The 23,676-nt window shown below is 39.6% G+C and overlaps 1 protein-coding gene across 1 annotated transcript in view; it reads right to left on the bottom strand.

The window, feature by feature from the left end:
• Positions 1-577: 577 nt before the first annotated feature.
• Positions 578-23,676, bottom strand: part of GPR143 (G protein-coupled receptor 143) — a 110,272-nt gene continuing 87,173 nt past the window's right edge. Inside the window, exons 3-10 of the mRNA XM_083855354.1 lie at positions 12,963-13,391; positions 11,162-11,271; positions 8,266-8,360; positions 6,785-6,877; positions 6,193-6,302; positions 4,867-4,975; positions 2,490-2,607; positions 578-998 (exon numbers count right to left, since the gene is read on the bottom strand). Of these exons, the coding sequence (XP_083711480.1) occupies positions 699-998; positions 2,490-2,607; positions 4,867-4,975; positions 6,193-6,302; positions 6,785-6,877; positions 8,266-8,360; positions 11,162-11,271; positions 12,963-13,206 (1,179 nt within the window). The 5' untranslated portion in view covers positions 13,207-13,391 and the 3' untranslated portion in view covers positions 578-698. The remainder of the gene's footprint in view (positions 999-2,489; positions 2,608-4,866; positions 4,976-6,192; positions 6,303-6,784; positions 6,878-8,265; positions 8,361-11,161; positions 11,272-12,962; positions 13,392-23,676) is intronic.

The raw sequence follows: 23,676 nt of genomic DNA, 5'->3' as shown, positions 1-23,676 counted from the left end.
TTTCTTGAACCTAGTGTGAACTGGAATATTTGTTCTGAACTGTTTGTGGAGCCTGTGCTGGGCTCAATTTTTTAAAAATAAAGCCTTTCAGCTTCTAGATAAAACCACACCAAAAATTCCTACACACAAGCTAAAAGAAGACTATGTCAGTGAGCATCTAAACAGGAAATATTTGTGCTTAACTCAGAGTCTGCTGTCACTAATGCTTTACCAGACTGTAAAGGCTGGAAATGGTGGTGCCTCAGAAATCCTTGAGCTGTAATTTTGGGTGAGGAGTTTTATGCTGAGAAAGGCAAGAAAGGCAACACATTTAAAAACCCAACATATGAATAGTCTGTTTATTTCAACAAAAGACTCTTCTACCATAAGGAGGTTACAAGAGAGATTAAAACAAAATGAATGAAAATCAATCATAAGTAACAAATATCTTTGCAGAGATATACTCCTGCTGAAAAAGGTTCAAGCTGTTATACCTGTTTACATGACTTCTGGAAGGCAAATGAAGACATAAACCATACCTCTCTGTCTCACACCATCTCTCACACAGTGTCACAAGTTACAGGAAATGACACCAAGGCACTGAGCACAAACCTAATTCCAGGGTACACAATGATTCACACGTTGACGTGGTTTTGTGAGTATGGACAATGTGAAAAGTTAGATCCCGGAGAAGTTAGATCCAGCTCTGCACATAAAAACTACCAGCCCTGGTAGATGGGAGAGCTTCTGGTTAATCTCTCATCACTGCTGGTGTTACCTTCAGACAACATGCTTATGGCCTCATCAGTCTGCTGGCTGTCAGTTGTTGAGATCTTCTTGGAATCATGGATGTTGCTTTGGTAGTTCACTGGTGCAGGATAGGCATTTTCCCCCGCTGTTGATGAGGACAGAGATTCCCAGGGTATTTCTCTTTTTCGCCATTTCAGGTCCACTCTCCATCCTGTCCAGCCATAGAAAGCTAACGTGAAGAGAAAGCCCTGCATGGGATTAAGAACCCCCTAAGAAAGAGAAGTGCAACAAGAGTTACACCAGCAAGGAAAGCTTCATCCTCGACTGCAGCAAAATAATTTGCATGTATTAAAAACTTTCTTCTTTCCTTTCACCGAATGATTGCTGACTTTAAAACATGCTACTTGCATGCAAATAAAAATTTCGCCATCGTAAACACAAACAAATAAGAGAAAAATACCATGACCTGTTTTCCAAAACGCTGCTGAGGCCATAAGAGTAAGCAGTAAGCATGAAATTATTTTCTAGCAGGAAGTTCAGCCAGTCAATCCCTTGGTGTGTTTTTAACTTTCTTCACAAGCTTTGGACTTTTTTATTCACAAAAGCACATATATTTTTCATTATAAGCCAAGTCAAATATATGAGAGGAGACACTAGCATAGACAGTCAAGTTTTTAAAAATAGCAGGAATTGATCTGTCTGGAATTGCTTCAGATTCTTGAGCCAGTGAAAATGTCCATCAAAGTGGGATGGAAAAATGGGGAGAGCCACTGAAAAAGAAATTCCCAAGTGATCACCAAAAAATTTGTCTCTGTTCCCAGTGCCATGAGAGGCTTAACCAATTAATGGCTTTTGATGCTTCTATTTTTCTCATAGAAAAAGAAGGAAATTATTTTTACATCCAATTTAAAACAAAGATCAGTCCCCAGACTTGACCTCTTGCTTTCCAGGTGAGCAAGAGCAAGGTCCCTGTCACATGAATATATTCAACTGCTTGTCAGAGAAGGAGGAAAATGAGGTTGTATCACATCAGTTGTATCACTTAATCCTTCAGTACCAAACTGATTAATTAAGCTCAAATGCTTAATTACACAAATCATGCTCAGGCTTTACACCTATTTACCAACTCCAGAACAAATTCCCTAGGAAAATGAACCCGTACTGTCACCTCTGAAACATCCCTCATCAAATATTCTAATAGGAGAAAAGAGGCTACAGTAAGACACCACATCTCACAGCTATTTTTTGGTGCTTTGTGTGAATGATTTTTCACCTATTTGTTCCCAAATAATGATCCTAATATCATGACATAAGATGCAATCATTATTTATAATAATAAAAATAAAACCACCCTAGTTGCAAACAGAGAATTTTCATGAAATGCCCATTTAATTGGGAAACCTTCAGGAACTGTGAGCTAAAAATTGCAGCTTGCATTATGGTAGAGTTTAGCACGGTTAGACTAGAAAGCTATCTGTTATCTGTTCTGGATCTTAAAATGGGTAGTGATCTCTCACAGAGAGAATGCATACTCCAGTAAATGGGGGAAAAAGTTGGCCTCTAGGGTATTTTTGGCAAAGATTACATGTGAAAAGCACTCCCATTGACTGCTCATTCCTTTCTCTTACTGCTTTTCTTCCTTGATTTTCAGAGTGTTTATATCCCTCAAAATCATAAACCCCACACTATACTGGTGTTGTTCCAGCAGTGTTAGTTACAGCAGTGATTTCTAAAACTCAGCAATGTCACAGCTGACCCACCATTATAATCCAGGTGATCAGTGCAGCAGTCCTGATGTTTTTCAGGGGCATTTCATTGATATCTGGCTGCATTTCGAGATAGAACAAAAGGGTCTCGTTGATGATATTGGATGACCAGCTATGGGAGGAGCAAAGAAGAAAAGGACAGTTACATATGGATGTGCATGTAAAATATGCTTTATCTTCAAATTATAGAAAATAAAATCACTCTAAGGACAGTAATATTTTTTAAATCATAGAATGATTAAGAGTAGAAAAGACCTCTAGGATGATCAAGTAAGTCCAAGATGGTTGGATTTCTTGTCAAATCTCAATCTGAAGAGACCAGTAGGTCTATGAGATCATGATCAAGGGCCGGACTCCTACCTACTCACCCAGGCCTAGACAACATAAGAAAAATACCTCTGATATTTTTAACTTGCTGCAGAACAGTAAATTGAAGAATAAAACTGAGATGAGAAGGAAGTGTGATCCATAATGGGAATATCATGAATGCTGACTTTTTTCGCTCATGCCTCAGAAGAGTTGTGCTCACAGACAAGGAACCCAAATATATGCACAAGTTGTTGTAAAAGGCTGAAGGATTTCTAGCTGAGGTTAGAATTTCAGGCTTAGATTAAAGACTTCCAAAATGTCCATTAAAAAACACCAAAAAGCAGCACAAAAGATGATATTCGAAGCCTTGAAAATGCTAACAATTATTTTGAATAAAGGTAATATCCGTTTCCAAATAAGGATGAGCACAATCTAGCCTCATTCATTAAAAGGAACTGAATATGTTCTGAACTAAATAGAGATTGTAGCAAATGGCTGTAAGTTCCTGTTGCATCTAAACAGTGAGAGAAGCATTTCTGTGTAGTTGTACTGCAGGTTCAGAAAAGAAACCATCAGCATTCACGTCATACTTTCTAAGGGGTTTTATGTCTGTCCTTTGCACAATTATATTTTTATCACAATGTAAAACCTCCTCCTCTCCCCTCTCAAACCTGTAGGCATTTCTTCTATCCTATGTTGCCCCAACCTGTTGTCTTTGACTAAAGCATTCCATATTTGACTTCTGAGATGGAAGGAAATCTTCCCTACGCTTCTGAGATGAGACTGCCTCAGTCTTTCCCTCCAGTAACCTTTGAGAAAGTTTTTGCACTCCAGAGCTTATGTTTTATTAGAGCAAAATCCTAAACCAGAGCTGTGATTTTATTTTTTATTAGGAAAGCCCAGAATGAGACAGAATGGAAATAAACAAATGTCCCCACAATGTCCATGGGAAATTGGCCTTTCCTTTCATGCTTGTTCCCAGATAATCAAGCTGGCCACCATCCCTTAGGTTGCAATGCACTTCTCTGGTGCCTCTGGGCTCTTTCTTTCCACAGCCCTGGGAGCTTGGCTGAATCTCTGCTCCTTATTATTTCAGCAATTTCCAGGAAGCCATGCTGCAGGATCCTTCTCTGCTGTCTCTCACTCCCTCCTCTGCTGGCTACCCCACCCTTCACATTGGAAACTTCACTTCCAAGCCAAGTGGACTGTTATTCCCCCCAAAAAGACAATAATTTCCTTTCAGAGCACTCCAGTAGACAGCAGCCAAGGGGAGATAAAAGAGGCAGCCTTTCTCCCTGCTCAGCCTTTTAAAGTAATGTAACATGCATTAATACACCTGTGTATAAAGAAGCTAAATGGAATGTAGAGACTGCTAAGTTTGGCTGCCCCATTTCACTACTCCAGAACCATTTCTTCTTGTCCCACTCTTCTCCTCCCTCTCTCTTTTCTTTCCTATGCCAAAGTACTATTTTCATGGGGGAAGATAGAATATTTTTTAAAAGGATTAAATAATAAGAAATTTCACACACAATTGTATGGAGTTTTCTTTTCTGGCATTTCCTTATTTTCCAGTCAATATCCATGTTTTTCTCAGACACTTGAAAACTGCAGAGCACAGAGGTGGCTGCATTGTATGATCATAGTCAGAACCATGAAGCCAGACTCAGGAGCATATTTTTGTAGGTCCTCAGTGATGTGTTTGGTGCCAAGTGGTTCTGAGAAATGTTGATTACAGAAAGCCATCTATCAGCCCACAGAGTTGGAGCCTGCTGTACCAGACAGTTTCAGTTGATGCCCAACCTACTGGGATTTTTTTGCTATTGTTTCTTGTTGCTTTTGCTATTCTGTTGGTTAAACATTTTATGATTTCCTCACACCCTTGTGATGTTACAGGAGTGAATCAGCTCCTTTGTGAACTAGTTTAGAACTGCTTCTTCCTCAGATACCTTCCCTTCCAAGCATAAAGACAAACAAATGAAGCAACCCATCAGTCTTTACTCCTGTCCCTGACTCTCTCCTTCTGGGAAAAAGGCACTTTAGAACAAAATAATGCACCTCTTACCAAATAACAAATACCAGCATAATTTTGAAGAAACGCATCTGGATCTCTGTCCCTAGACGTCTTTCATTCTCTGTGTAAATCCCTTGTCTCCCTTTCAGCAAGGAGGCAACTGAAAAGTATACAATTATGTTCATTAATATATGCACATCTTGTTAGCTTAGGCACAAAAATCAAGAAGATAGAGGCCTGAAAGAGGGAATGGATGGATTTGTCTCTAGCAGCTGTTCAGAAGCTGGAAGGACCATTTTTAAGGAATGTCACATATAGCCTAATACTAAAGGAAAATAAATACACACAGTTGGATTCCTAAAATGAAAGATATCTATTTTTTTCTCTCAATCCCACTGAAAGTATGCGATAGTATGATCTACATAAATCTATTTTATAAAAAAAGGTAGCATGTACCTTCTATATATAATGTGTGATATAATTATATACTTATTATGTGATGTTTAAATGGTCTCATTGATGGAGCATTAGCTAAACCTCTAAAACTTGAAAATGGATTGTCAGCAAAAAAAATTATGTCACATGCTGTTCAGATATCCCAAGGAATATATAAATGCAAAAACAAATATCCAAAGAACAGCTCTTTATGGGAACAACTTTTTAAAAGAACAACTACTTTGAAAATGAGTATGGCTGAGGGACAGAGGATGGACAGGATAAAGACTGAACTGACAATACTTGATTTTCTCCAGCTTTTGTTTATAATCAATGTGTAGATAAATTCAGGTACTGCAAACATCTAGCAATGATCGTATTACATGCAAAGAATGCATTGAATCCGTGGATCTTTTTCAGCCTCGCTTCTTCCAAGCACTGGATAATAAATTGAAATGGAATGTCAAGATCCCATCTGAACTGTGTACCATTCCCATTTGTTTCATAATCTCAGAATCAGAAGTGACAAAATTCTGATCACATTCTATTAAGTTTTTTTTTGCTCTAGGGCTGGCAAGAAGTTAAATCAACTCTCAGATCTCACCAACTAGAATAAGTTACATTCCAAAGTCGAGGTTGGTACCAAAACTACAGTAAAGCATCCAGTGTACATTTCCTCAACAAATCAAGTAACATGGAAAATGTTTGCCCATCTGCAGTTAGAGGTTAATAAGCTTGTGTGTTACCAGAGTGTGTCTCTAGGGCAAATTCCCCATCAAAATGGTGTCTTCATTTCAACAGGCAACTGCATCCCACCCTTTGCTGTACCTTTATCATTTAACAAGGAGCTGCCACACACCACTGAGTACAAAGCCATAGCTTTCTACAGTATTATGCTGCTAAATAACACAGACTGATTGATGCTGGCCATTAGGAACGTACCTGCTGATACTGTCCTCCTAAACAGGATTGGGTTGGCCACAAGCACTAGCAGGAGTGGGGCATAGGTTGTGATGTAATGTGGGATTGCATGTTCCAAGCCATTTTCACAGCTGAGAAAAAATCATTAAAAGATCATGCATTTTTTCCCCCACAGATTACTTTTCTGGCTATTCTATCTATGTCACCTTTAACTTTAAAAGAAAAACAAAAAAGGAATGAAGCAAACAGATGCAAAAGTTTTAGTTCATAGACCTTTACCTTCACATGGGACATAAAGTTGATTTTAAACATGCACTGCCTGTGGATTTTTCTCAAATTGAAAGGAAAGGTAAAACCAGGAATGAGAGAAGGCTGGCTCATAGCAGAAGCTGTATTGCAGCATGCCCAAGTGCCTGCACTGCCTGGCATATTTCTTCAGGGCCCCCTGAAGCCCAGGCAGGTATTTCGAGCACTATCACTGACTCAGTGGGACGTCCTTGGCAAAGATCAAAATGCTCAGCTTTTGAATGTCTGTCTCTAAAGCTGACCAAAAGACATTCAAATGACCAGAGAGTCCCACAGTTTCCCACTCTGTTTTCCAGAGCCTGCTTACCTGGAGAGAGAAGGGTAGTAAAGCAGAGCAATGCCCTCCACGCAGAGCATCACCGCAAGGCCCCACGTCATCATGTGGTACAGCACAATCGTACTGCAAGCACCAAACACGACAGGCACAATTAAAGATGTCAAAATTTACACTTCCCACATTGCAAGGTAAAAATAGGACCCTCACTGAAAAAGAGCTTTACAGACAGGAAATGGTGCAGAGCAACCCTGGCAGTACATTAAACTAAGGAAGGCAGGTGGGTGGGGGCAGTCCTCCAGAAAAAGAATGTGCCGAAGTAGTTATTCAGGCTTGCACATGGAAGTCCTGTCCTCTCCAGCCTGTAGGGTGGAGGCAACAAGACTTCTTCCCTACCCTTATTATTGAGAAGGAACCCCTGCAACTTTCATTTCTCCTGCAGAGAGCAAGTAAGCAGATTAAAATGTAAGAATGGAGCTGAACAGTCAAATAAACCATCCTTTCATGATTTGAAGAAAATAATCTTTAACTTTCAGAGCTGGATATTGCTTATGTCTTAGGGAGCTTTGTATCTGTGTTTGTAGAAAGTCTTTTGGTGTTTACTCTGATCTCAGAATCAAGCCCAAATACACATGATTTTTTCAGTTAACAGGGATGGGGGAATGAGGCAGGTCCCAGCTGTTCGACTAGAACTATGGGACTATACAAAATCAGGTTTATCCTCAACAGTCTAAAGTTAACTCAAAAAGCCTCATTTTGGTTACATCTGCAGAAGAACCATATCCTTAGTACCTGACTGTTCTGTATCATCTGGGAACAGTCATGTAATTCCACTTTTATCAGTAGCAACTGAAGTTTATTTTGCTCTCCTAACAACCAACTTAGAAACATCTGGTTTTTTCTGTCTGGCATTAAAGCATGGTACTTTCCAAAGGGTTTGGGTTCCTCTTTCACAGGCACTACAGAAAAATATATGATAAATACATATTTTTCTTCTGAGGGATTTTAAAGGTGTGATCAGAAGGGTAATAATGACCACACTCACTGAGAAATGGATAAAATAAAAAATCAGAAAGAAAGGGAAAAAAGGGAATTAACTATATGAAATTAACTGTATGAACTTCATCACTTTTCCCCTCCAAACTTTCCACTTTCAGGATAACACTATTTTTTTTCTGCAAGAATCAATTTCAGATTTCTGCAAGATTTCAATTTCAGTGTAGGGACAAAAATTGCCATAAAGTTTATAGCCCACAATTTGCTCCATATTTTCCCAAAGGTTAAATGAATTCAGTTACATTTAAATTCAAGTCAGACATAAATTAGTATCTGAGCATTGCCCTGGCAAATTAAGCACTTAGAACACCACTCATCCCTATCATTACCTGGTAACTATATGAGCATCAGATGGCTGTACAAGGCTCACTTATACTATTAGGCAGCTGCAAACAGAGACATACAGTGTTGGATGGAAAAAAAAACCCCAAACAAATTCAGAGCTTTAGCTCTGGTACCTCAGTCCAGCTGATCTCCTCACCACCAAGTAAGAATCAACAGCATAGCAGAACAACCACCAGAAGCCAGCACTGTATAACAGCTGGATCCACATCTAGAGGGGAAAGAAGTGCCAGATGTCACAACTGCTTCTTCAGTACCACTAGGCCAGGGAAGAGACTCAAACCTTTGGCCTGGTGATATGTTCTTTAAATGTGTGTATATTCCAGATGAGATAATGAAGTAAGAAATTTTACTCAAAGTCACAGGAACACCACTGTTGTAGCCTACGGGTTAAGTTGTAGGTAAACTGAGCAGCATTTGCTTTCACAGTTTATTTTCTGATTTAGAAAACCTGTCATTTACCTCTCTGTTCCTAACCTGAACATGGTGAGTGAAGCCCAAAGAAATTTTTAGCGAGGATGTTTTAATTTTGGGTTAAAATTTCAGTTGTTTCTCAGTAGCTGAGGCACAAAAATATAACTGAGGTCAGTCATAACCACAGCGTGCCTATGCATTTGTGGGTTCTGCATGGGATGGTGTTTTCTCCATGCACAAGATGGTTATCAAGAAAAAAACTCATTAATGAGAAAATCACTTGCCATCTGGAAGAATATCCCTACAGAACTGAGTGATTTCTTCAGTTAAAATCCAAAGGAAACAGGTTCAAGTCAAGCTAAATTCCACAGCTTCTTGAGTTGACCCTATGCATTTTTCCCATGAGCTTATATAAGAAAAGTGACCTTTCTTTGCCACTGTATATAAATTCCACATTTCTTCCTCATAGGAGCTGGCTCTTTGTGATAGTCTGGGAGTGTTTTAATATTCATGTTATCTTCCCTCCAAGCCGTCTTTCAGTTCTTATCTGAATATCCTTTATCTCAGCTCCATGGTAGCATCATTTTACATCTGGAAATCAACATACTTGTTACTAAGCCAAACATTGGTGATTTGACATCTAGCACTCCTTCCTCCAAAAGGCAAATCAAGCTGGGAAATATTTCCTTTCACCATGGGTGTAGACCCTACCTCTAGTAATTTGTGGCATGAATTATTCAGTATTTAATTCAACCACCATGACATTTTCCTAGTGCACAGGAGCAGAAAATAAAATCCCAGTCTTCCTTCTAACACACTTTACCCATAGCAGTCAGCATGTAACTTCATCATCCCATTTACATATTTGCTGCAGTTGAAAAATGCACAATTTACTACCCATACACACACATATACAAAAATAAACTGCAGCATCTCTCCAGAAAATCCAACACAGACAAAACTGTCTCAAAAAATAATATAAATCAGATGCACTTAAATCCTAAAGCTTCATGTGCTATCTTACTTTTTAGCAAAATGACACATCTTGCTGCAGTGCCTGGAAGGGTACCCCTCTGCAAACATGTCTAAAAGTTTCACTGTTTGGAGTTTATATAGGCTTGTGGTTAAGAGAAATAAAAAAATAGTACTAAAAGAAAAATAAAATAGAATTGGAAACATTTTATTAACCCACATGAGAATACATTAGGGGAAATGAGTGGAAGAAGGGTTATTTTTCATTCCAATATAGTTGAATCTAAATTTAAAATTACTCAAATTACAGCATTTTCCTGGAGCACAAGTAAGGCAAAATAAAAATTTTGGTAGACCGCTATGCTGTTCACCATCTAACCTGAAATTCAAATGAAAAACAAACAGTATGCATACTGTCATGTTTAAAAATACATTTTTATGTGTTATTTTAAAGTGAAACATGAGGAGGAACAAGTTTTGACTAGGACATTTTTGGTGCAAGAGACTGAGATTGCTGGTTCTTTCTCAAAGAAAAAAACAACAACATTTGCATCTGATAAGTAAAACTTAAAGATGTGTGATAGAATTGAAAATTGATAGATGTATACAATTTATATTTGTGTCATGCCACAAAGCTATCCTGTTTGAAACTGCTTTTATATAGGTATGTAAAGCACAGTGAGTTCAACTTGGCACATATTGCGTTATTTTAAAACTACTAGTGCTGAATAATTTTCTTTACATGCAACCTATCCCCTTCTACATTGTAACTCTGAATTACAAAGCTAATACTGCTATTGCTCATGCATTAATTCATTGAGGACCCCACATTCCTATTACATCTGGGTAAATTGATGATTTGTCTTACTTGCCGTTCTCAATGTTTTGGTAAAAATTGTGGCCTTTATTCTTGTACAGTAAGTTCAAATTATATTTCCCAGTATTTTGATTGTAAAATTTGGAACTGGAAGTTTCAATCTGTACTTTTGGAATGCATTTACATTTTCTTATTCTTGCATTTTAATCCAGAAGATACTTGATTAGACTTGGCCAGATGCAGTCATTGAGATGCAGCCCAGCAATCTGAGCTGATATCCCACATGGCAGGGACAGACCTTCTGCCAGATTTGTGGCTTTGAGTATATTTATCCTGTTGTCCTTCTGTGTCTAAAACACACACTCTCATGCCACAAAAGCTAATTTGAGGTACCCAGTTGCTGGTTTCAGGAGGCCCCTGGTGCCGCCACACAGGCTGCAGTTTCTGACAGAGAAGATGGACAGATAACCTGGCGCTGCCGGTGCACCCGAGCCATGGGGTTGCTCATATCCTTTTGTCCCCACGTCCCTGACCGAGTGCACTCCACTGTCCCGGCACTCCTTGGAGCAGTGAACTCCGCAGAACCGGGGATCAGTCACTGCCCCACACCTCGCCCAGCACCGGCACCCTGCAGCCCGGGCTGGCACAGGGAGTGCCCCTGCAGGGCTGTGGCACAGGCTGAAACCATCATAGCCAGCCTCTGACTCACAGCCACATTTCCTTTTGGACACAGCAGTTTTCCTTTCAGATTCTCCCTGTGGAGGGACTTAACTGGGAGCAGAAGAGTGGGGGATGCTCTCTGTACCTACCGCGCTCCCCACACAGAACGTGGAAGGCCACACGTCAGTCCCGTTCACCACAGAAATGTTGGCTATGAAGTCCGGGAAACCCAGCCATACACTCGACCTGAAGATCATACCTAAAGAAAAAAAAAATGTATTAATGCTTTGAATCTGCTGGTGTGATTTGAGTCACATGCTTTTCCCTGACCACATATTTCACATCGCAGCCCAGATTTTGTGCGTCTACAGGAAGGCAGTGGCTGCAGAGGAGCCCAGCAGGGACAGCTGGGCTGTGTAAATGTCAGTGCAGTCACTCAGGGAGAGTGGCCCCAAGAGTCTGAACCTGCTGGGGCTTGAAACGTTAGATAGACTTGAATCTCACTTACTTAGAGATGCTGTCACACGCTTCCCTAACATAAACTGGGTAGCATTTAACATAATACACTACATAACTACCAGCATATATTCATACACTTATATTTGCTTCTCTATAAAATTCCCTATTGAAGAAAAGGTTATTTTTCACTTTTCTCTGCCTTCATTTTACAAGCAGCCCTTTTTCTCTGTCACAGGACTGAGCAAAGCAGCACTTCTGAATTAGGTAACAACAATGCTCTTTTAAAAAATGAACTTAGAGTTTGTTAGTGAGGTTTTCTGGGTTTGCTTGAAATAAAGCACCAACAGGAAACAGAACAAAATGACCAGGTTTCCCACTGAGAATGAACTGATTTCCACCCACCAAAGTGAGTTTAATACAAAAACAACAATGGATAATTAGTTTGAGTTTGCCAGCAAAAGAGGAAGGGAGAGAAGTAATTTTATCTATTGTTGGCTTCATCTGACTGAAAGGACCTTTTCCAGGTACATGCACGTATGTATTTTCTATATCCCTTTCTTTATTTCCTTTGGTTTGGTATTGGCACTTATCAGGTACTGTGAGAGAACCTGGCTGGGTGTGAAAGGGGAAAAGACCCGAGACATGAAGACATAGACACACAGATACACAGATACACACACAGCCCCCAGCAGTGAGACAAAATAGCACTACTTCTATTACTTAATGTGAAGGGGGGAAATGCTACTGTAGAAACAAACTGTCCTGTATTTTCATAGCACATATCATGATAATTTATACCAAATTTAACAGTAAATGACTGATGGGAAAAATTACCAAATGACTGGTGGGACAGCTCAGGACATACTAGTTTCATTTTGACTCATGCATTCTGTTTTAGTCTCCACTGGTTTATCCCTCCAGAGTATTAGCCAGGGTCTGGGCAGCAGGTTGTCCTTGATAAGGTAGCTTTACTTACATTTCAAAAGTCTGTGTCCAGCATGATCTGTGTACAGCTGCAAGTCAAACTCATTTTCTGTCAATGTGATGTGCCCTGAGAAGCAGCTGGCACATGAGAAAGAGACACACTTGGTCTGAAAGGATTTGAGGCATAGAGGATAGTTGTTTTCAAACGCAGTCCTATGAATTGGCTAAATGTTTGATGTCAGATTCAGTTATCAGTGTGCTGCCTCACCTCCACTATGCTTTATTCTAAGAACCAGTTGCCATTCTAGATTTCAATCTGTTTTAAAGCAGAGATTTTGGTGTAGATTTTGTTAAGATTTTTCACTTTCACAGTATAACTATTAAACAAGAACTTTCTCTCCAATGATCCATAATTTCCTGATCTCAGTCCAAATCTTCCTGTGAACACAAATAGCATGCTTCCCTCAGAAAGCTCTGCTGTCCACTCATCAGCTTCATTTATCTGTGGTACCTCAGAGCAAAAAGAATCTGTTATAGCAATGGCAAGGACATCAAGCTGGTACTCACCTAAGCTTCCAAGGATGTCACAAATGGAGATAAGGAGAAGGATAGTGGAGGAGGAGGAGGCTTTGGGCATCTTCCGTGGGCTCTGTCCCTTCTTTGGCAGGAGCTGCAGGATGGTCAATATCAGGCTGACGGAGGCACTGCCAATACAGACTCCACAGAAGACTTGAGGCTGGAAGTCCATCACCAGCTGTGTAGCTGCATCCCGGTTTGGGCAGCAGTAGGTTTCTAACCTTGGAGAAGCCATGGAACGCCAGACCGGTGGAGGGGCCTCACGAGCAGAAGAAAATGCTGTTCCTTCACCAAGGCAGCATTCACTTTTTCTTCACCCTCCCCATTAGTCCTCCGTGGTGAGAATCACGCGATTGATGGATCATGTGCTGCTGCTGCTGCTGGAAGTAAATCCCCTAGAGCTGCCTTTCTCAGCCTCTCCTAGCAAAGAGATCAGATCCGAACAAGAAAACACAGTGTAATCTGAAACATGCCCCATGCTTGCTCAGAGCCATTGGCAACAGTTCACTCACATATTTCTGCTTGCACAGTATGTGATACAGGAAGACCTTTACTCATCAGAGCATTGAAGATGGTTTAAAATAAATAAGGATGAAGATACCAAAGTAGAAGCATTACATTTTATTTGTTTCTCTTTAGCCCCATCACACACAGCACCTTTTAATTACTGCAAATTAATTGAAAAGATGAGTCCAGACACAAGCAGTCCCAGTCTTTGCAGGGAGGAATAGGGATAAAAATCCACCCCCTGACCAAAATCTTAGTTTTAGTGATCCAACCCACCCATCTCTGTAAATAAAATTAGAAACATGATACCTTATCACTGTATAAAGAGATTATGTTTGGGAAGAAAATATTAACTTTATCCTATTTAAACTGCAAGCACAAAAAAAAATCCACTCTTTAGTCAGTACTATCTGCATTGGATCAGCTTGACAGGGAAAATTCCAAGAGTTAGGATTTCTCAACAACATATTTTTGTCTCGCTTTCTTTGGTTTTTTTAATTTGGTAAGGATTTAATACGAAAACAGGAACTTGACCTGCAATATTTGTCTTTTGCTTTATAAGCTAGACAATGTCTTTTAAGACAGGGGTCCTGCTAGATACAGCAGCAAAAAAATACAATCATAAACACAAAAAGTAAGTCTTCCCTTTAAACTAAGTCTCAAACTCCCTGTATCAGCCCTCACCCTTCTAGAAAATTTGTTTATAGGGACACATGCAGGAAATACAGGAGGGAACATTGCTGAAAGGCTCAAAGTCATCGGCGTGCTAAATATGGATTTTATATGTCATGGATTTTATAATTAGTCCCTGTAAGAACAAATTACCTAACCTTTTTTTTCCCCCAATGGTCTAGCTTATTTTTTTAGCAGCAATTATGAGGGGCTACTGAATGACAGTGGAATGTTTTGTGTGCAGTGTTTATCAACACAATGTGTCTGCTCTCAGTAGGGAAAACAGCTGCAGCCCTGGGTGAAATGGTACCTGTGACATTCATTAGCCAAGACACCTCATACACTTGAATCCAGCAAAAGAATGAGCTCCATCAAGCTCATCAGCCTGCTGGTGGGGGCTGAGCAGCCTCCCAGGGCTGGCCAGTGGTGGCAGGGCTGAGGGGCAGCTGGACCCCAAGCTGTGCATCCAAGGCCTGATGTGCATCCACCCATCCTGCTGCCACAGGACTCCGCAGGGCTCTGCTCAGACTACGACACTCGGATGTCAGCCTGCACAGCCAGACTCCTCCACACGGGTGGCCATACATCAACGAGGTCTTTGAACTCCTGCTACAGTCAACTGCGCTCTTAGGCAGCCAGCTTATGGTCTAGACTTTGTCTAGAAAGCTGTTCAGATCTCCTGAAAATAAATGCACAGGGTGAGCTGAGGAGGCTCCAGTGACCATAATGTGAATTTAGGTATATGCATCATCAAAGACTCTGAAGCACAGTCAGCCGAGCTGAATGTTTTGCCAAGTGTTTTTGCTGCTTTCCAGCATAAAGAGATTTCCCTGCTCCTTAGATGAGGACAGGTGAGTGACCTGGATGTTGCAATCCTACAGTTTGTTGCTACCATGTATACAAAAGCATACTGTGGACAGCAAGGTTGCAAAATCAGATTGCCCTGCTCCAGAAATACAAACTCATGTTGAGGCTGTCAATACAAGGCTCTGTCATCAGTACAAGTCTGGGACTCCTCAGACTTTATTCCACCTCTGCTAGAGCGATGGTGCATGGAGTTGCCACACTTCTGTCAAGATACTGCATTGAAACCTACCTGGCTACAATCTGCAGAGAGAGATTATTAGTTAAAATTAAGCTGTTCTATGCCACATATACAACTCAAAGACATATAAATGAAAAAAAATATTTGCTCTGATTTGAAGGAAAATTTATATTGCTTGGCTTGTACTTAGAAGAGCAAAACTTTAAAATATTAGACAAACTGTTAATTAGAAGCCTTTCATTCCCATACTCAGTTTCTAAGATAGTTCACTTCACTATTTCTGTTGCCATTTTCCTTCTTTCAAAAATTTGAAAAGCATGTCAAGTCATTTTCCTGATTGTTTGTTCTGGCTTACAGATAGGAATGTTTTTTGTATTTTGCTTTTTCTGCTTTTTGTTTGTTTTCATTGATCTTGACTGTGATCTTCTACTTTGCCCATGTGGATTTACCATTTTATTATTATAACTTCTCTCTCCTTTTTTTTTTTTTTTTCCAGACACTTTGAAACTACTTTCATTCCTCAATTGTACTCCTGTACTCTGGAGATTAATTTTTTTATATGTCCCTTCTTTTCTCGCCACAGTTTTGCCAGCTAAGCCCCTTCCTTTAATTGCTTTACTCCTCTGAGTCGAGCATTGTTTTTTAACCTCTTCTTCTGGGTTCCTCCTCTCCTGTAATTTCTCAGGATTTGATTCCATAGTTACTTCAGACAGAGTATGTGGGTTTTATTGGAAGCAGAGCACACAATCTGTAGCATACCTAATGCAAAAAAAGAAAATTAGGTGACCCATGAATGAACTGCTATTTACCATGATAGAAGTAGAGGTGCCTAAAATGTGCCAATGTTTGAGGCTGAGTGGGAGATGCATCTACCAAACTAACGAGCCATGCAACACCTCAGCTGGTAAGAGCTAGTCAGTCTCTGGTTCCCATTGCTGGGCTCAATACAGAGAGTTAGAACAGTCAAGGAAATTCAAAGCTGGTTTGGCAGTCTTACAGTCAAGACTAATTTGGCTTCTTGTGATTATGAAAATAAGAGGATAAAAGCTGGGGACCAAGGCAAAGGAAACACAAAAGTAGTGAAAGAAATAAGAGAATAATTATTTTGTCTAGTTAAGGACTTTTATTTTATTTTAAGGACTATTATTTAGCATTCTATAAAACTTACATCATTCTACAGGTCCTAATTCTCTTCTCTCTGAAGTTATTGACACAATTCCCACTTCTGCCAGTGTAGGAAAAAGACAACAGATATGATATGTCTCATTTCTGCACCAAGACAGGATCTCAGCTAAGCAAATGTGTAGCTTGGAGACAACCATTAGCACACATACAAGAAACACTAAATAAAAACCTCCTGGCATTGCAAACAGCAATCAATCACACTCACAGCATAAGTACAACATTGCACAACACTGAAAATTCCAGTCACGATTTTGGACATTGGCAACAGTGTGCTCAAGGATGAGAACAAGACTGTGTTCCTTTGGAAACAGCTATGTGCTCCATACTTTTAGAAATACCTACTCACTCTCTTCTTGGACCCAGGACACAACATCTCATCACAGTCTGTGATCATCTTTAAGATGAAACACGGGCTTGCCTGCTTCTGAGGGAAAGCAACAAGTTTACAAAAATATGACAGGCATGCACTTCTGTTGTTAAGGAGTGTGGGTATGGCTCATGTTTGAATGTGCAGCTGCACATACTTTAATCACTGTTTTAATTAAGTCTGGGACTACAGTGCTGATTTACAAAGGACAAGGAAATTTGTGGATTTGTCTCTAGACAGAGGATAGTTTGGTTTGTTTATGCGTACTGTTCAACTCATCATTGCCTGACAGGTCCCAGTGAAGACCTTAGCTACCTCACAAATGTAAAAGCTATATTTTGTCAAAGGTCAGGATCTCATAGTCATAGTCTTTTACACATTACCTGACATAACATTTCCCAAACTGAAGAAAACTAAGTCTGTCTTCAAGCACAATGGATGCAGTTATGATCTCTCCAACAGATCCTGCAATATGTTCCTTAAGGCCTTGACAAACAAATCTTCTGTATGATTTAATACCATCCTTTATTTTATCTACCCAGACCTCCTGCAATTAGATTTAATTTGGAAGAAACTGTGAGACATGTCCTTCCCATAATTAGCAGTACTAGTTTTTAAAAGGCAATTTTAAATCTTTAACTTCATGCATAACTGAAAAGAACGGAGAAATTCACACTCCATTTTTGCTATTTCTAGTTTTCTGTAAAATTAGGGATCTTGGAACAATAGAGATATTCAGGGTGTAACATCTGTCATTATAACAGATTATAAGAGCTACTGACTTCATTAAAAGCTACTGAAAGAAAAACAGAGGTATCACTTCCCTTCCCTCAGTGTTTTAAATATAATTATAGACTGGTAAAATAATAATTTCCTTTTAAGGATGGTGAATATTAATTTAAAAGGCTAAGGATAAATATATCTCATTTGCATAAAAGTAATAATATTTGAGTTCTTTTTATTTTCTCAAAGAATAAATACATGAAATGAGTGTGCATTTGAACAGCTCAATAACTGTGTATTTGACTGATGCAATCAAGTTACTTGTACTTTATTGACTTACTATATACCTTCTCCAGGGAAAGGTTATCTTACCTGGCTTTTGTGAAGACAGACACACAAATTAGTTTCTGAAATTGTGCCTCTAATGCATTCAAATTAGTAAACAAGATTTATACAGATGAAGTACAAAATAACTGAGTAGAAAATGTATCCATAAAACTGAAGAAAATTATTTTTGTTTAGAGATTAGAAGAAAAAAATCCCCGATTCTCTATGCCAATGTTGAGAATATTACAGTCTTTGAACTTGCATTAAGATTTTTGTGGCCAGCCTCATTTCTGGACAAGTCCTTAGTCATTGTAATTGTTATATTATTTCACAGAATAAAAAGATACCTCCATTTCAGCACATGTGTAGTAAAGACACCTTGTCCCACACCTACACAGAGTACGAGATAATTTGAACTGATTGACACACTGGGATACTGAAATTTGGATAGTAATGTTTGTAGGCATGTACCATGATCTACAAAAATTGTCTATCCTGTCCTCAGTGTCTTCCGAAGGAATCCTAGGGTCCACTACTTCCACATGCTAAAGGTTATATTAGTTGGTTCCCTTGGGAGAAATTAGATAGGACACTCTTATATCCTTGTTACAATTGCTAGATGGTGGGATCTTGTTAGATTACATCTCCCACCACCCAGTAGTTATATTTTCAAACCCCATTAGCACAAAAATTTATCTCATAAAACTTGTGTCCTCAGACCAGTCTACGTAGCCTAATCAAAATATACTTCAGTGCTAACTTCACTATTCAACAATAACTTCACTGCTCTTACAGTGCAAGAACTCTCCAAGGCTCTATTAAATCGATAAAAATGCCAGTGTACCATAGCCAATTAGATGGTCTTATTGGACACTCAAAACAAGTGTAACTGAAGGGAATTCAGAAAAAATGTACAATCCAGGTCCAGACCACAGACAGCAACCAATGTTCCTTTTGGAAATCCCATGAGCATCACTGGGTTTTTAACTCTGCAGTGGTTACATGGCCAGCAGTCAGACCTGCAGCATACTGGGAATGGGTGAAGGAAAGTTGCAAGCTTGTATTCCACAAATTGCTGTCTTGAAGTCTCTGAAATGAGCAGACAGCTAAAAAACACATCTTAGCTTGCTCAGAGAATCCAGAGGAAATGCAGTAATTGCAGCAGAAACATTGTAGTGCAGAAAGGATTGGTGATCCACTCTTTTGACTTTTCTGCTCTTCCAGATTAAGGACCACGACTTCATTATCAGAGGTGGACTTCACAGCCCAGGGTGGAAAAAGTAATGAGTATCCAATGTAGTTTACTGGATATATCTTTCAGGTGAGCAGTATGGCTACACTATACTTTTATATTACAGCTATTACATCAGCTACTTCTATTAGTCAACTTCCTGCAAGCACAACTCAGAGAAATTGGTTGATCCTAAAACTGCTTCAGAAAAGCAGTGTTCTGAGAGTAATCCTCTGTGTACCTTTAATACTCCACAAATTCAGACCTCCAAAATAAATTAAAATTTGAGGTTGTGACAAGATCTACATTAACACAGAAGATGGGTGATAACCCCCCACTCCAAAGCTGTTTCCTCAGGACTTTAACACTGCTCCACTGGCATGAGTCTGCTTTACACAAAATTCAGGCTAAGGAAACAGTACCTTCCACAGCTTCATCCTTTCTAATCCAAACAAGAGCCAGGGAAAGGTTATCTGAATGTTTCACCTTTTCTCATGTGTATGACTTGGAAGGATTCCCTTAAATATCCTATCAACTACTAACAGTTCTGTTAGCAGAATTGAGAGAAGACCACACCTATACCTTTAGCAAAAAGGGACATAGCAATCTGTGGGGAGGTGGCATGCACAGAAAGAACTTCTGCTCCCTGGACTCCTGGACATACTCAAACCAGCTTTACATCGTCCTTAATATCACCACATTCATGCAATGTCCTGCATCGGCCACTGCTGGACCACAGCCTCTGGAGCACACCTGATGCTTTAGGGCAAATTCCTATGGCACTGCAACAAAAAAAGAACATGTACTTCATGCCTTATGCATGCTTAGATAGACTCTCACAAAGTTCTACATCCTATGACCTTCACCTGGACATGGTTCATGCTCTGTGTAACCAAGCTGAGAGTAGAAAGGTCAGTTGTAATGCAGAAACTGTCTGTTTATAGAAAGCACTGAGAGATTTATTTATACATGGTTGATAGGCAGAAAAAGCTCTGTTTGGGGCTAGCTAGCAAATGAAGACAAAGTCCAAGTGAAAAATACCAGATAACAAGGCTTTTGTCCGTTCTCATGCATACTCTGGCCTCTTGCTCATTTATCAAATCTTCTCATTTAAAAGCCTTTGCAGCATTCTCTGTACAAAGAGCATTTGAAACCCTCCCTTTTCATTTTCCACAACCATCTTGGCTCCAGTGACCATCTTCATCAAGTACAGAATTCAGATATAACATGCTGTGATATCAGAGTTTAAATGCATTAAAGACTCTTGTTAGCCTCTGAGACTAAATGGGTCAGGGTTTCATGGCACATAAGAGTAAGTGGCACGGCACAGTTTGTACAGAGAATGTTACCATGTAACATGTGTTATCAAAGATGGACAATGAAAAGCACTCCCTACTGTACCATGATTAGAAACTTGACAGCAAGAATAAATACTACAAATGATGCTGCACTGAAATGATGAAACTTGATAACTTGATGAAGAAAAAAAAAAACCAAAAACAACAAAAAACCAAAAAACAAACAAACAAACAAAAAAACCACCCCAGGTTAATGAAGCTGCAATGTACATACATATGATCAAATATAGCTATACAGTGTATATGTGCATATACTGCTGGACTCTCTTCCATGACCAAAAAAGCATGGCTTCATCCTTAGGGCCTCATAGTAATGGTCCCTGGCCCATATTATCCCCAAACTGTGTCCAAGTGCTGCCTAGTCAGCCTGCTGACAATGGAACAGTATGGACTGCCATGTCAGTCATGTATCTCAACCTCTGTGCTCTCACTTTGCTATTTGGTTTCTCTCTGAACTGGTAGTCAGAGATGTTGCAGTACATTTTGATTAGGGGGCCTAATGTAGGAACTGGAAAAGGAACAGATAGATTGATACCAGAGGGACTATGGCCCAAGGCAGGACCTAACATGTGCCTGAACTTGACTACAAGCTGAAAATTACATCTCCAGGGAAAACTGGTTACCTATTCACTTCCTCTTGCTAGGTGTATGCTGTCTTCTGACTCTGCAACCAAATGAGGAGTTGCTCTTTTCTTTGATTTTCAATCTTTTTATCATGCAGTGTTGTGAAAATTATAAATCCTTAAGCAGGCTACGGATTATAGGAGTCTGTGTTGGACTCATCTCCCTTTTGTTGTCTACAGGTCAAATAGGTCCCAAGATCTGAGTCAGGAGTATTATTCTTAGCAAATCATCATATTTTTTTCTCTTGGCTACTCACAGCCTCAGTTTGTTCCACAGTTCATGTTGTCACCCTCAGAAAATTGCTCTGAGGTACAAAGCATATGTGCTGTGAGAATAAGTGAGAATTGAACAAAGTTTGAATCAAAATCATCATGGGAGACAGAAATATTTGAGTATCATCTGAACTGCTATTCTTACATGAATTTCAGCTTTATAAAAAGCTTTAGATAAAGAACTCAGGTTTTATTTTAATTGTAAAGAAATGAAGGGTTCAACAAGTATTTGAGTTATGTATATCTGAAAGGTTGAGAACTTCTAAGGTTTTCTCCAGCACTAATTATGTGCTGATGAAGCTTTACTTGCAATATAGGAGAAACAAGACACACTTGGGAAAGGTTTTTAAGGTGCCTAGATCAGAGACATCCTGCTAGAGCTTTATAACATGGTATTTTTCATTCTGGGAAAATTTGTTGGAATCAAAGTGCTTTGCAGAAGAGCATGATTATGCTGAATCCATCAGAAGCAGCATGGCAGATTTCCAAAGGAAAGCCAGGATGTCTGTCTGTTGGGCTGCTACCCAACCTGTTTCTTCAGGTTCTCATGACTTTCAGACTCCACAACAGACTGCCAGCAGCTTGACAAACCTTGAACTACTTGATCAAAAAATCCATCCACTTCTGTTGCAGGAACTCCTTATCACTATTTCAATTGTTTTGGTCTTTGTGATGCTAATTTTCAAAGACATTAGAGCTGGAAACAGGAAAGAGCTGCAAGCCACTGTGCTACTGGAAAGCTACAGTCTAATCACTATTGCTGAAACGTGGTGGTATGAATTGCAAGACTGGAGAGCTGCCATCAGTGGCTATAAACTGTTCAGTAGGGACAGGCAAGGAAGAGATAGTAGATATCACAATGCAATTATTTACAGTGAGGATGGTGAAGCATTGGAACAGGTTGCCCAGACAAGGTGTGGATGCCCCATTATTGGAAGTGTTCAAGGCTGGGTTAGATGTGGCTTTAAGCAACCTGATCTACTGAAAAATGTCCCCACCCACAGGACACTGGATTAAATAATATTTTAAGGTCCCTTTCAACCCTTCCAACCGTTCTATGACCCTGTATTTCTCTGAATATGTACCATGGATCAGATATTCTCTTTTGGCATCTGAACTTAAATTGTCAATGAACTATGGATGCTCCAGAGCACCAACCTTGGATGTTGTACGGCTGAGGCAGAGGCACTTTGTCTCTTATCAGCCTGTGGATGTTTGGTGGTTAGCTCCCGGAAGGGCTGGTAACAAAGTGGGAGGTTGTAAAGGCTTACCTCACCTCAGTTCTTTACTCTGTAACTATGAGTCAGGAGTCTCTACATCTTCCAAATTTCTCAGCTTCTGGTGGGGAAAAAAGCCCTCCTGACATTGCAATGTCCAGCAAAACAAATGGCCCTCAGGACCGAGAGTAAACCAGCCTATCCTAGAGCCATCCTGCAGTTATCCTGTACAATTCACTGGAAGGTGCCGTGCCTTAAGGAAAAAATAAGTTTTGTACAGCCACAAAGGTGAAACAGGCTGTGCCTTAACATCATACTGTGCCTGTTCAAATAAATCCTGCCATAAAGTAATTTATTGACAGTTCTGTAATCTCAGTGACTAACTAGGGAACAGATATGCAATACATGCAACAGAAAGGAATGGAGGTTGAATAAATTCTGTAGAATAAAATTTCACTTGAAATTGTTAATTAAGCTTCAAATACCAAAGTAGGATGACAGATGAAGTACTATGGGAGAAGACTGGTTAACTGCAGAAGGCTTTTGTTTCACAGGGCAGGAAGACACAATCTGAGGATGTGGGAACCATCTCTTAATATAAGTCTGATAGGTCCTTTTGCACAGCAGGAAAAGGCTTTTGGGTAACTATTGTGTATCACTGTGAAGTATCTTGAAACATGTATCTTTGGCACACATTTTTACACAAAGGGATCCTTTTCATACCCTGTTGGTCACAGCTGCATCATTCCCTGTCTTCAGTGTGAAAAACTGGTCTGTTACTTCCTTTGATATATTTATGGCACACGGATGTATCTTATATTTCTACCTTCTATTGGTAACTTCTGTGTGCTCAGAAAATATCTGACAAGGGAGAAAGCTGAGGACTTGGTCACTGAGGCTTTTGTTAGACAAATACAGTTATCATTGATTCTCTTATCACACAAATGAAAAGTAATATTTTAGAATCCATTCAATAAGTCCTTTGTTCTTTATGACTACTTGAAACCTTATGAAGGCTGCCAGAAGCTGCAGAAATTCAAGTAATAAAATTATCACAATATTTTAAGAAGAGCAAAAGTACAAGTCTCAAGCTGAGTTCTGAACAAGATTCAGACTTCACAGAGAGGGAGGATATAAAAGAAATTGAGAGGAATTTGACCAATATGACAAAAACCAA

The sequence above is a fragment of the Zosterops lateralis genome, assembly GCF_965231275.1.
Source record: "Zosterops lateralis genome assembly, chromosome: 2".
In the NCBI taxonomy this organism is placed as follows: domain Eukaryota; kingdom Metazoa; phylum Chordata; class Aves; order Passeriformes; family Zosteropidae; genus Zosterops; species Zosterops lateralis.
This window is presented reverse-complemented; position numbering and strand designations above follow the sequence as displayed.